The sequence below is a fragment of the Theobroma cacao genome, chromosome 7, assembly GCF_053813885.1.
Source record: "Theobroma cacao isolate CCN51 chromosome 7, ASM5381388v1, whole genome shotgun sequence".
NCBI lineage: Eukaryota > Viridiplantae > Streptophyta > Magnoliopsida > Malvales > Malvaceae > Theobroma > Theobroma cacao.
The window spans coordinates 10,494,961-10,508,521 of NC_142645.1; the positions used below are offsets into that span (position 1 = coordinate 10,494,961).

The following is a 13,561-nucleotide window of genomic DNA, read 5'->3' on the forward strand; positions in this document are numbered from 1 at the left end:
TCAAAATAATCTATAACATACTTAAAAGAAACTCCAAAGGGGCTTCCTCCTCTAACCACATGGAGGGCATAGGAAAAAAAAGAAAATAGAAAGAAAAAAAGAGAAAGAAAAAAACAGATAGAAAGAGGCCCGTGTGCAACGCATAGGCCATAGTCTAGTAATAATAATAACAATATATTTTAAAATTTTCAAAATTGCTAACAAATAAAAAGTTATTTTTCAATTAATATTAACGCGGATTTGCCTGCTACTTGGTTACTTGTTGAAAAATTTGTTTAAGAGATGATATAATATAAAAATTTACAACAAAAAGCATAAAAAGTATATTAAACTTGCATTTTAATACATAATAATAATTTTACTAAAGAGCTTGTAAACCAAATGTTGTGATGTTGTCTTTTCAACATTTTAATCACTTTTCTTAGTATACCAAACGATACAATGTTATCTTACCAGTAATCATATTTTGTGTAATTACATTTCTCGCAATATAATTAGATTATAAAATACCAAACACAATTTAAAAAAATAACTATTGCAGGCCATCGATAATAAGTTCAATATTGAGGGAGCTTCGAAAACTAAATTGAGCTTCTAGATGAGGAGGGTTTGGTTAAAGCAATGTTTTCAAGGACAATTGGTGTGTTTTGGATTCCAACACAGCTGAATTGCTAGATACCCGAAAGATGTTTATTGTCTAATGGGTCCATGCCCGAAAGATGTTTATTGTCTAATGGGTCCATGCCCATAATTTGTTGATAAGGAGCGATTTCACGAATATTGTGAAATGGGTGCAGAAACTTCAGAGTAATCATGGAGAACAAATAAAGGTTATAAGCTCCAAGATCAGTGAATAGAAAATCCAACATATGTTACGAGAGGCAAATGATTTTGGCTGATTGGTTAGTCAAGGATGGTGTGCAACGACAACGAGAACTGTTGCTGGTTTTGTTGACCAAAATGTTGTTAGCAACGGTGAGCAACTATGAATGCAAAATTGCCTTTGTTCTGTATTAGGGCAACTATAGGGGTGTAGCTTTTATATTGAGTTTGATGATCTTTGAGGAATATTGTGAGTATATGTGCAGTTGAATATGGAGTTGCTGGCTTAGGGACATGGCTTAGGGAGGCAGGAGTGGAAAAGAGAAACATGGCAAGAATACCTAGAATGGAATAATGTTTTAATGTTTTAAGTAAAGGGTAACTTGGAAAAGGCTTTTAGCTTGAAATATTTTGGTTTTTGGACTTGGACCTAAGTCCTAAACAATAGAACAAAAAAAAAAATAGTCCCATTGATGCAAGGTAGCTTTGTATGATCCAGTCGTTTTATGAACCAAAGCAATCCACTTTCAAGATAAGTTTGGTCCAAACTCGAAGGAAAATAGATGATCTCCATGGTCAACATACAATCAATAGAGGCCAAGCATTTGTGAAATAGTTTCAAAGAATTATACATAAGAAGGGCTTATTGGTTGATCAAAAGAGAAACAATTTATATCTTCTAATAATAAATTCATGCTCCTCCTAAACCAAATTGTGACATGGCATTTGGTTTAGTTCTGGCTCAAGTGCTTCTGGATTAATAATTCTTGTCGACAATCTTCCCTTGAGCTTAAATTCAGTCTAACTCTTTATTTAAATAACCATCATTTAGCAACTGAGTATTTGATTTATTAATTAATACATAATTCATACTTAAAGAGTATGATTCGAATTTCTTTTTCCTCAATTAAAAAAAATCACCATTTAATGAAAGTAACAAGTTATAATCAAAGGAAAAATATACAAAAAGCCCGAAAATATGCTGGCAATTGAGTTGCATAAATTATATAAAGAGCACTTATTTAAATTCTATAATCATATCCACATTATATATATATATATATATATATATATATATATTAATTCACCAACAACTTCTTTAAGTGTTTTCAGGCTTAAAATCATTTGTTTGTGTCAACATTACACATGACATGACAGCATTAAGTTATTACATAGAAGTTGGAAGTTTACATAATTAGTCAACATAAATTTTAACTCTTAGCACAACCAACAGTTAAAGATACAAGAATGAAGAATCCATTGAGTGTAACGTTTTTTATTTAAGTTTTCTTAGATTGATTTTTCTTTTTTACAAAAAATTTAGAAATTTTAAAGTAAATAATAAAAACATTTAACCAACAAAGCTTTAAAAATTAATAGTAAAAAAGGTGTGATTTTACAAATATATATGTATATTTATTTAAAGTGGAGATTTAAACTTTGAATTTTTCAATTTTATAAAAGAAGAGACCAATCATTATGTTAAGTCTAAATCCTTTACCATATAGAATAATGACAACATGTGAAATTTTAATATTAAAAAAAATGAAAGAGTCATTTTTCATCTAAAGTATAATAAAGAGAAAATTTTATTAAAATTAAATATTTTTAATTAATGCATTGTTATCATTAAATTAAAAGTTCATTATATATTTTAGAAATGAACTTCCTTAAAGAATTTTTTTTTCATAAATACAGTTGAAAATTTCATCATCAAAGTAATACCACAATTTTTTTTTTTTTGGTTAGAGAATGTTTTAAAGGCAATTACAATTCAACATTTTTGTTCAATAATGAATGTACTCAGATATGAATGTCTTTTCTTTTAAAATTGTATGCAATAAAAAATATATATTTATAAAAATCACTAGTATTGCATTTCTTTTAAAAAAAGAGTTTAGTTTTTTTTTTGAAAAGCAAAAAAAAAAAAAAGAATTTAGTTAACAAGTGCCTTAAGGCACTTTTAAAAGGTACTATATTAACTAAAGATTTCTCTTGATGCATTAAAATTTATTATCTTAATTACTTGCATTTAATACAATTCTTTTTATAAATAATACATTAAGTAAGTATTTTTAATAAATGTGATAAAATCTGAAACAAACTTGAAAACTTGCCTAAACCGATTTAAAGTTGAACACGGACTGCATCGAGCATAACATGAAACAATTCGAATCCAAAGTGACTCGAACTTATAGTGACTTAAACTTGCAACAATTTGAATGAGATCGATCATATATAAACTCGTTAAAAAACTCGTAATGCTAAAAAGATCCAATTCATAATTAAATAATTTTTATCAAGAATAAGTAAGTAAATAAATGATTAAACTTTTTTCTTGAATGCAAATTTTAAACTTCGAAAAATAATATTATTTATAATTATATATAAAATAAAATAATAGCCAAGGAATCAAGTCTAAAAATTTAAATCAACCAATAAAACTCCGTTTTTCATGAGTAATGCCAAAATGACCAAAAGTTAATAATGATTTAATATAATATCAATTAATTTTAGTTTCTAAATGTTATTATTTCTTATAATTTATAACAGCAATAAGATCAATTAATTGATCAGTTAAACATTTAGATTTATTAAGTTGTTTCAACCAAAAATAATAGATATCTTAGTTCTTATTTTTTGTATGTTAGTGCCCACATGATCAAACGTTAAAAAAAATATTATGTTAATTAATTTTCAATATCATGATTATTGATTTTCTATTGTTGCAAACTCTAATTAATGTTATACAAATTGATTGATCAATTAAATTTATAGAGTTAATTTTCAAGCCAAGACATCTTTACTCTTCATCAACACCAAAATGCAAAAATGATCAAAAATTAAAATTAGAACAATATTATATCAATTAATTTTAATATAATGTTTTTTTTTATCACGGCAAGGCAAACTAGCAAATATTATACTATTACATTGTGTTCATTTTAAATTAGTATTCATTGGTACTCTTTGTAATAATGTCTCTATATTATTCAACACTACAATTGAATATTTGTCTATATGATCATATATAATGTTAATGTTTATAATTTATGTCCAAACAGAAAAAAGTAAATGTAAGAACAAATTTTTGAAAAGTTAAAATATCATTAAAAAATTATAATGACTAAAAAGATAAAAATAAAAATCACTCAATGAGTGTATAAATAGTTATAGTATCATTTATATTTATACATATATTTAACTTTTTTTTAAAATTTAAAATTTTATTACATTTTTATCTTGAATTGATCATATTAATCAATGACATTGATTTAACATTGATTATAAAAAAAATGAAATTCTTTATAGCATTCGAATTCACAAAAATGTCTATAACTAATAGGAATTCTAAAATTCATTAAAATTTACTTAAAATTGAAACAAATTAAATTTTACAATGATTTAAATTAAAAATAATCTAAACTCAAAATAACATGAATTTATTACAATGTCAAATCAGAATTGCTCAAACACGAACCCAAAAACAATCGTACACAAATTCGTCAAATATTCACCTCAAATCTTTAAGCCATTTTTTAGCAAAATAAAAAAGACATAATATCTTAAAAATTCTAAATTATTTAAAATTTTTTAAATAAACTCTTTTTTTATTGAATTCAAATAAATTTTTATATTTTTATTTTGACTCAAATAAAATTTTACAATTAATGATTAATTAATTATTGTTCATTAAAGTGCCACTTATCATTCTGTGTCATGAGATGTTAATGTAGTCATATGACATTTTCATCATTAATAATGAATCAATTTTTAATTATAAAAATTTATTTAAATTAAAATAAAAATATAAAATTTAGTTAAATATAATAAAAAATAAAAATTTATTTAAATTTTCTTAAATAATTCAAAACTCTTTTCACTTGAAAAAGTAAAATTACACTCTTAGCCCAAACCAACAACTCAAGGAAAAAAAAAAACTTCCTTGGGCCGCTCAACGACGGTCTGACTTCCCGCTCAGCACGCAATTGTCATCCATTGTTGCTGCTTCAGCTGCCACCAAAGCTTCCATAACCCATTTTTGTTTTGGCTTCACTCTTTTCTTCTTTTATTTTTCTTATTCTGAACCTATCTCCTTCCATCCTTCCAAAAACCCAAAACCCCAAAGTCTCCGATTTGCTTATTGGTTCGCCCCTGGTGCAGTTTCTTTTTACCTTCTTCATTTAGTAAGTTCCTCTTTATTAAACTTTCCTTCACCAATAAAAATGTCTTGTAGCTTGCTGGTTTTGACTTAAACTGACTAGTTGTTGAAATTTGAGTAGCCTGATTAGATGGAATCAGTACTTTGGCTTATAATAATTTTTTTATGAGTTCTTGCAGAAGGGTTTCTCTGTTTGCTATTGATTTTATAGAAGGAGTTGATATTTTTTATAAATGTGCAACTTTCATCCCTATTGGTTTGTTGGGTGTGTATCAGAATTCATGGAAATTAGTTTAAGTTTGTCAATCATGCTCAATGTGTTTGAAAAGTTTTCTTAGGCAAACTTGAATTCTATGTTAGTTATGTGGATGTAGGTTTAAATGTCAATACTTGAATTGCTGTACTTGGTTAAACAAATTTGTTTGTTTGTTGTTGAATTTGAGCACTGAGATGGAGCTGTGCAAGATTTTGCATTCTATTAATTATGAGGGACTGATAAGTTTTTAAGATATATGTATACGCATGTATTCTGTTGATGACTTTCATTCATGGTGAATCATTTTATATTCTAACTTCTCTTCTTTTTAGGCCTTAAATTCAAGTTTGCAGGTTCGAATAGGTGTTGATAGAATTTGCAATTAATCCACCATTTTCTTTGAAAGATTGAAGTCAATTAATCCACCATTTGAAGGGTTCTTTTATGTTTATGTTTTTGTATATGAATACAAATTCCTACAATTGTTCTCAAAATGTTTCCTGAATTAGGCCTACCTCATCATCTTATTCTCAGAGTTTATGTTATAGTTTCTATTGAAATTTCAATTTTAGGTTTTCGTCTTTCTATTCTTGAAGTTTATTTTCTGTTTCTTTTTTTTCAGCATTATCTTGTAGGCCTTTGTGTCAGTAATATGATGGAAATGGAACGAGACACAAGTATAAGGGCAATAATCCGCAATTGGAAACATGGTTGTAGAGCTTTGTTGCATATGAGATGGGCTTCTGCTTTTGGGTTTCATATATCAGTGGTTGGTTTAGTGGGAGTTGTTGGTTTTGTATTGGCTATAATAAGAGATGGTAAAGTGGGGGAAAAGAGAAAGAAAGATTTGGAGAAGTTATGCTTGGTTCCTGGGTTGCAAAATCTTGGCAATAACTGTTTCTTGAATGTAATATTGCAGGTATGATTCCTTTTAGCAATGGGTATTTTTTTTGTGTGGTTGCTGAGGAAAATAGAAGAGAAAATAGGAAATAAAATAGTAACGTTTTGACTCTTAGGCTTTACATTTCCTCTTAAAAGAAATTTTCATTATTTTCCTTTATCTGTATTTTTTTTTTCATTTTTGCCATATAGCAAACAGAACCACAGCGGTTTTTTTTATTCTTTTTTCTTTTTTTTTCCTCTGAATATTTTCTGGATGCCTATTTCACTAAAGGAAGAGTTTGGTAAAATGCTGTTCATTTTGGGTTCTTGAATCAATATTTCAGGCTCTGGCTAGCTGCTCATATTTTCAGTCTTTTCTTCAGAAGATACTAGACAAATGTAAATTGTCACCAGTTGAGGGACAGGATGAAAATTTGCCGCTTACAATTACTTTAACTGCTCTCTTAGAAGGTAACATGAGAACTTTGCGAACTGTTTTGCTTTCTTTAGAGTTTCTATATCACATAACATGATATAGAAACTAGAAACTATTCATGTATATTTGAATGCTCTCAACTTTTGCCTTTAGGCATTCACTTGTTATCTTTAATAACCAAGGAATAATAATGGTATCTCTCAGCTGTGTCTTAAAAGGATTAGTTTAGTTGAGGATCAGAAATACACAATTGAAGCTACACAATTGACCTTGTAAACCTCCTTAGAGACTGAATTCAATGTGATCATCACAACATGAGCTATAGATGTTCCATTCTTGCAGAATTAGGTATGGCTGGAGAAAGAAGAGTTGCATTAAGCCCACATAAAGTTATGCGTGCATTGGCGCTTTATATTCAAAATTTTGATTTAACAAGCCAGCAGGTGCGGTTGTGTTTTCAATATTTTAACAACACTGTGTCATACTATCTAGAGTGTAATTTTTCTCATATGTGCTATGTGTAGGATGCAGAAGAAGCATTTCTCCATCTTTTGACTTCCTTAAGAGAAGAATTTTCAGATATCTATCTTCCCAGTCAGAGTACTCTAGCGGATGCTTTTGTGTCTCAAACTAGTAGGATTCTAATTCCACAGAAGGAGGATCAGAGTGAACAGGAAAGATGGCAGCAACACTTTCTTGGACCATTTGATGGCATTATTGGTAGCATTTTAACTTGTCAGAGTTGTTCATCTCAGGTTATTGTTCCCTTGTAGAGCACATCTTAAAAGTTTCTACCTTTGCTTTTGTTTGTGTAAGAAAAACCATTGCTATGCTATGTTTGAACATTTTTAAATTAGTGATTCTAAATTTTCTTGAATTTTTTATGACATAGCCACATTTGAGAATCTGGAATGGAAAGAGTATTAATGAAATTTTTATCTAACCTCTCATATTCTTTTTGGTATTTCCTCTACGTTTTTTATCTTATATGTTTATTTATTTATTTTTTCTTTGCAGATTTGTTTGGACTTTCAATTTTTTCATAGCTTGCCCCTTTTGCCAGTGCTTTATGGTGGTTCTACCATTGTATGTTAACTAAAGGTTTTGCTCTTTAACGGTATTACTAATATTATGTATATCTAAGCCCTTTGCATCATGACAAGTTTCTTATACAGCTCACCCTTAGTAACTCTAGTGCAAATTTCTTCAATAAAACACCAGATGGCTGGATGTACCTTGGAGGATTGCTTGAGGCAGTTTGTCATGGCTGAACAAATTGAAAACTACTACTGCAGCCATTGTTGGCACATCGCCGCGATAAAGTATTTATCTTCTACAGGGGCAAATGAGGTAATGTTCTTTTGGATTTAAATATTAGCTTGTTTTCTATCTGCTTGATAAAAATATTATAATCTTGGTGCCATATTTGTTAAAACTTCTCATTCAAATATTGTAATTTTATGATCCTATGATAGAAAATCAACTCCAATATAGAATCCTTAAATGTAGTATCTTCTGATGATACCCATCTATATTGTAAGATCAGGTGTTATCCTGATACCATCCTCACAATCCTACTGGTCCAGATTTTAACTAGCAATACAGACTTTTGTTTCTCTCTCTCTCTCTCTGGGTTAGTGGATTTCAATCTGCTGAATTTCTTGTTATGCTTGCCTAAGTCTGATTCTTCAGTTTCTTGGTTATCTTGATGCAATTAATTGCTGCATATTCTTCCATGTTTATCTTCCGACATTTGATCTCAGATGGAGATTGAAAGATTGAAGAGATGCAGTGCACAAGACTCCTGTGACTGTCGAAGTTTTCTTTGTCTTCAAAAGCTACCCTGGTCAAATAACTTTTCATGTACTCTAAAGCAGCTAAGCATTGCTCGTTGTCCAAAGGTATGAATGTTGAAGACTTTATTGCTTGAAACAGAATCCAATTGCTTCTAAAGTGTCAACAGTACATTAATTATTCTTGTAACTAATTTAGGGTCAGAAACTATCTGAATGAATTTGTTGTTCGATTTCCAAGTATGCTTATTTTTCAACCATACACTCACAGATTCTATGCATTCATCTACAACGTGCTTCAATAAATGAGTTTGGGGAACTAATCAAGCTTCAGGTAATTTCCCTGCCTGTTAATTCTGATCATTAAGTCTCACTGCTTTCTGTCTCTTCACTGAAGTATATGTTCGTTGTACGTATTCTTTGCTGAAATTGATATGAGAATGGTTTTGTCGTAATAGTGAACGGCTGCCTTAATGATTGCAGGGCCATATTTCTTTCCCATTGATTTTAGACCTGTCCCCATTCATGACTAGCGAGGTGGAAATAAAGAACTGTGGAGGAGTCCAAAAAGGGCAAGTGAAGCTGCAAAATCAAAAGCCAAGTCCTTGTCTCAACCTTATCAATTTGCAATTTGAAACCATTTTCAATCACATCAGTAAACCAATGGGAGAGGTCTCTTCTGAAATATTAGCTGCAAATGACTTTCAATGTACTTCCCATGGAGAATCCTTTCCAGGGAAGTCTAACTTGTCCCAAACTGATGGTTGTTCAAAGGCCTTAAACACAGACATGCATGAGCAACACGGTGACAAGGTTGGTTGAAAAATTACTGATCCGGACATGTGTAGGTGTTATGATATTTTGAGCAACATATTTTAAATAACTTTTTTTGTTGGTTCACTAAATGGATAATTTTTAATGATTTAAAAGCATGCCTTGAAAATTCTGTTAAGGTGAGGATTTTAACAGTTTGGCATTTGTGGGATGATGCTCAAAAGCAGCTTGCCTACATATCTTCCCTGTACTTTAATCAGCAGTGGGGGCTTTTCTTCAAATTTTGAGCTAGAACCATAAGTATCCAAAGCTAGCACTTCATTTGTTGCATTTTTTTAGTAGATTTGCTCTGTTTTCTTACCTTCTTTCAAATGCTGCTTCATTTTAAGATGATTTGATTATTGTGCATGTTTTTGCCAGCAAGAAGTATTATTTCTTTTGCTCTTTTCATCATTGAAAAAAATGTGAAATTGTTATTAAATTTGAGAATTGCTGCATGAATGAAGTGTCAAGGAAACAATTTCTCAAAGTTCTTTGCAGCATTGCATGAATGGTTACTTTAGTTATGTGACAATTGTTTGTCATTTATTGATGTTTACACAATGAGAAAGATTCCAGCTTAGCACGCTAAACATGTTTCTAGAGAAACATGACTCATTACTTGCGTCTAAGCATTTGTGTCTTAATTTGGCTTCAGATAAAAAAAATTTTCTTGATCATGAAATTTCAAAACAAAATGTGTTTTACCAATCTACTTAATATATGCTATACCATAGATTTGGAGATGCATTTGGGCATAACATACAAAGATTTTAAATGGACTGAGAGCTGATGGTGTATTTGATGATTGTCTATATCTGACGTGTATCCTAATTTCTTGATGCAGGTGAGTTTGACTAGCAAGTTACCTCCTTCAGAAACTAAATTATACCAGCTTGTTTCAGTCGTGGAGCACTTTGGGAGAGTTGGAGGTGGGCATTATACTGTTTACAGAATTATGAGAGCCAAATCAGATGAGGCAGATTCTGATGAATACTCTGAGCCCGCTACAATGCAGTGGTTCTGCATTTCAGATTCTCAGGTATGTAGGGTCTCAGAGAAGGATGTTTTAGCTGCAGAAGCAAGCTTACTTTTTTATGAGAGGATCATAGAAGGCTGAAACTACGCCTACTCTTAGTATTTGTTGTTCTGCTACTTCATATCATCGCACTCAAAAGCTGCTTCTAGCGTCAAAACTGCAAATTTGGAAAGATGTGGTGCTTGTGAGAGGCCCTTGATCCACTAATTAGATCAGAACATCTTGGCACTTGGGAGCACTTTAGCTTGTTTAGAGATTATACCTTGAAAACAGATTCTTTCCATATGGAACCTATTACATTCATTTTGTCATTTATTACTTTCACTCTCGAAGATAAGAGTGCTACAAACAATGTATGAATACAGCTCATAGTCATTTGGTTCGACTTGTTATGGAAAAATATTCACCTCAAGTTTATTCATGTGATTATGGAAATAATGAATACAGCTCATACTCATTTGATTTTTTCCATCTTCAAGGTGATTCATGATTTTCTGCAAGATGATTAATCAAGCATTGGTATATAGAACAAACGGTCCGCACTAGTCGTCTCATGACATTTTGTTCCAAGCGAGCCTGTGTTAATAATTGGCCTATTAAGAATACTGTTAATACAGAGTGTTAGACCAAACCAGCAAGCGGCTAGTTGATTTCCCGTTGGAGTTGTCAGTCCAGCTAGTTAATAAAATCTGTGTCGTTGTCAGTCCTGATTCCATTGAATCTCCTGTTCCTACCAAACTCCATCCACGGAAGCAGATCCCAACCCTCGCCACTCTCCCTCTCTCCTTCACGTTGCTTATTGTTAGCTATACGACAAACTCTCATCTACTCTACTTCCACCTCTTCTTCCCAGTCCCAGATCTCCTGGGTCAACTCTAACAAACCAAACTCTCTTTTGTTTCTGTCTATGCTTTTTGGTGCCTGATCTTTGAATCTCCATGGATGAAGCTCAAGCAACTTCTTCGACAGCTACAAGAAGCTACTGGAGATGGAGCAAAAAAGACTTCTTCCCAGAAACCTCATTCCAAACCATGTCATCTTACAAAACAGCACTTTCCCAAACCTGCCCTCGCCTCACTGACCGTCTCTTAGCCCGTTCCTCCTCAACCAACGAGCTTGTAACCCTTCAAAAAGTAAGTGAAAACCCCATGCAGAAGTGTCTAACCTGGTGGGACCTCATTTGGCTAAGCTTTGGCTCAGTTGTTGGTTCGGGCATATTTGTCATCACAGGTCAAGAAGCTCATGTCAACGCTGGTCCAGCTATTGTTTTATCCTATGCGATATCTGGGCTTTCAGCATTGTTATCAGTTTTTTGTTACACTGAGTTTGCAGCTGAGATTCCTGTAGCTGGTGGTTCATTTTCATATCTTCGTATTGAACTAGGTGACTTTATTGCATTTATAGCTGCTGGTAATATTCTTTTGGAAGCTTTAGTCGGAGCTGCAGGTTTAGGAAGATCATGGTCATCTTATTTTGCTAGTATGATTAATAATGATTCTGATTTTTTGAGAATTAAGGTTGATTCTTTGCCTAAAGGGTTTAATCTTTTAGACCCACTTGCAGTTCTGGTACTTTTGGTTGCTAATGGGATAGCAATGAGTGGAACTAAGAGGACATCTTCGTTGAATTGGATTAGTTCTTTGGTTAGTGGTGCGTTGATTGTTTTTGTTATAATTTTTGGGTTTATTCATGCGAAAACTTCAAATCTGGAACCATTTTTTCCATTTGGGGCAGAAGGGGTTATCAAGGCTGCTGCTGTGGTTTATTGGTCTTATACAGGTTTTGATATGGTGGCAAACATGGCTGAGGAAACTAAGAAACCCCGGAGGGACATACCAATTGGGTTGGTTGGTTCAATGTCTGGAATTACTGTGGTTTATTGCTTGATGGCTTTAGCATTGGTCATGATGGTGAAGTATACTGAGATTGATGTAAATGCTGCATATTCTGCTGCTTTTGAACAAATTGGAATGAAATGGGCCAAGTATTTGGTCAGTATATGTGCACTCAAGGGAATGACTACTAGCTTGTTGGTTGGATCTCTTGGACAAGCTCGATATACAACTCAGATTGCAAGAGCTCATATGATTCCTCCTATTTTTGCTTTGGTTCACCCCAAAACTGGAACTCCTGTTAATGCTACCCTGCTGGTGACAATGATTAGTTCTATTGTTGCATTTTTCTCTAGTTTAGATGTTTTGTCGAGTGTTTTATCTTTTAGTACACTCTTCATTTTTATGCTAATAGCTACTGCATTGCTTGTAAGGCGATATTATGTGAAGGATGTTACTCCAAAGAATGAATTGACAAAATTTCTCACATGTCTATTCACTATTATTGGTTCTTCAATTGGAGCTTCAGCACTTTGGAATTCTCATGAGAGAGGATGGATTGGGTACACTGTGGCTGGACTGCTATGGTTCTTGGGGACTTTGGGGATGGTATTTCTTTCCAAGCATCGTGTTCCAAAGGTTTGGGGAGTTCCACTGGTTCCTTGGTTGCCATCTTTGTCAATTGTGATGAACTTGTTTCTCATAGGATCTTTGGGTTTTGTGGCATTTTTGAGGTTTATAATTTGCAGTGCAGTAATGCTAGTATATTACCTGCTTGTTGGTCTTCATGCCACTTATGATGTGGCTCACCAGAATGAAGAAGTGTCAAAAATTGAAGAGGTACATAAAGCTGTAACAATGGAGTAGTAAAGCAAACTGGTACAGCATTTGGTGGTAGTTTATACATTCCTAGTGTTGTTCTTGACAATGCTTTGATATTATTTAAGTTGTGATATGAGTTTTTGGTGGAATCTACCACTTTGAAATGAAATCAAACATTTCTAAACTTTTCTTGTTATGCTTTCTTGTTTTCTTTTAATTATGTTTATCAATCCAGCCGTAAGGCTTACTGACCTGTAAGTGTTAGAAAATTATATATTTTTTTTGTAGAGAATTCATCACTGAATCAGGATTTCTTTTGCTTGCTCATTCAATTGGGGGAATCTCTTACTCTAAGGGGCCATCATAAAGCTGCCTAGATTAATTAAGAGGTTGGAGTATTCCCTAGAAATCTACAACAGTTAGGGTGGAGCTTGAAAATCTCTCTCTCTCTCTCATACACACACTCATTTCCTATTACTCTCTGTTAAGGTTTCTGAGCTTTTGCCTCTGATCCTTCTCATTTTGCCTGTGATATGGGTTTCCCAAGCAAATGCGATGAATTTTCAATCTCAAATGGGCTCTTACATTTATTCAGGTTTAGTGTTATTGTGATCACTCCAGTATAAAGACCATAAGATGTACCTATTCAAACTATAGTATCCCAAGGTGCTGCAAAACTATACTAATCTTGTGCAGGTTGTGAC

General features: G+C 32.2%; 2 protein-coding genes across 4 annotated transcripts; both read left to right on the top strand.

Moving 5' to 3' along the window:
* The first annotated feature begins 4,740 nt into the window (after nucleotides 1-4,740).
* On the top strand, nucleotides 4,741-10,674 carry UBP27 (ubiquitin-specific protease 27). Of its 3 annotated transcripts, XM_088808291.1 has the most exons (12): nucleotides 4,741-5,009; nucleotides 5,573-5,593; nucleotides 5,863-6,159; nucleotides 6,467-6,593; nucleotides 6,901-7,001; nucleotides 7,083-7,313; nucleotides 7,576-7,644; nucleotides 7,780-7,908; nucleotides 8,322-8,459; nucleotides 8,623-8,685; nucleotides 8,835-9,164; nucleotides 10,012-10,674. In XM_088808291.1, the coding sequence occupies exons 3-12, from the start codon at nucleotides 5,893-5,895 to the stop codon at nucleotides 10,282-10,284; spliced, it is 1,728 nt and encodes a 575-aa protein (XP_088664417.1). In that variant the 5' UTR covers nucleotides 4,741-5,009; nucleotides 5,573-5,593; nucleotides 5,863-5,892; the 3' UTR covers nucleotides 10,285-10,674. The 3 variants fall into 3 exon arrangements, with proteins under 3 accessions (XP_088664417.1, XP_017980353.2, XP_007022157.3); XM_018124864.2 differs by lacking the exon at nucleotides 5,573-5,593 and having other exon boundaries at nucleotides 4,742-5,009; XM_007022095.3 differs by lacking the exon at nucleotides 5,573-5,593 and having other exon boundaries at nucleotides 4,742-4,980.
* Nucleotides 10,675-10,791: 117 nt separating this feature from the next.
* On the top strand, nucleotides 10,792-13,041 carry CAT8 (cationic amino acid transporter 8). The gene has a single exon (XM_018124863.2). The coding sequence runs from the start codon at nucleotides 11,142-11,144 to the stop codon at nucleotides 12,900-12,902; it is 1,761 nt and encodes a 586-aa protein (XP_017980352.1). The 5' UTR covers nucleotides 10,792-11,141; the 3' UTR covers nucleotides 12,903-13,041.
* Nucleotides 13,042-13,561: the final 520 nt, after the last annotated feature.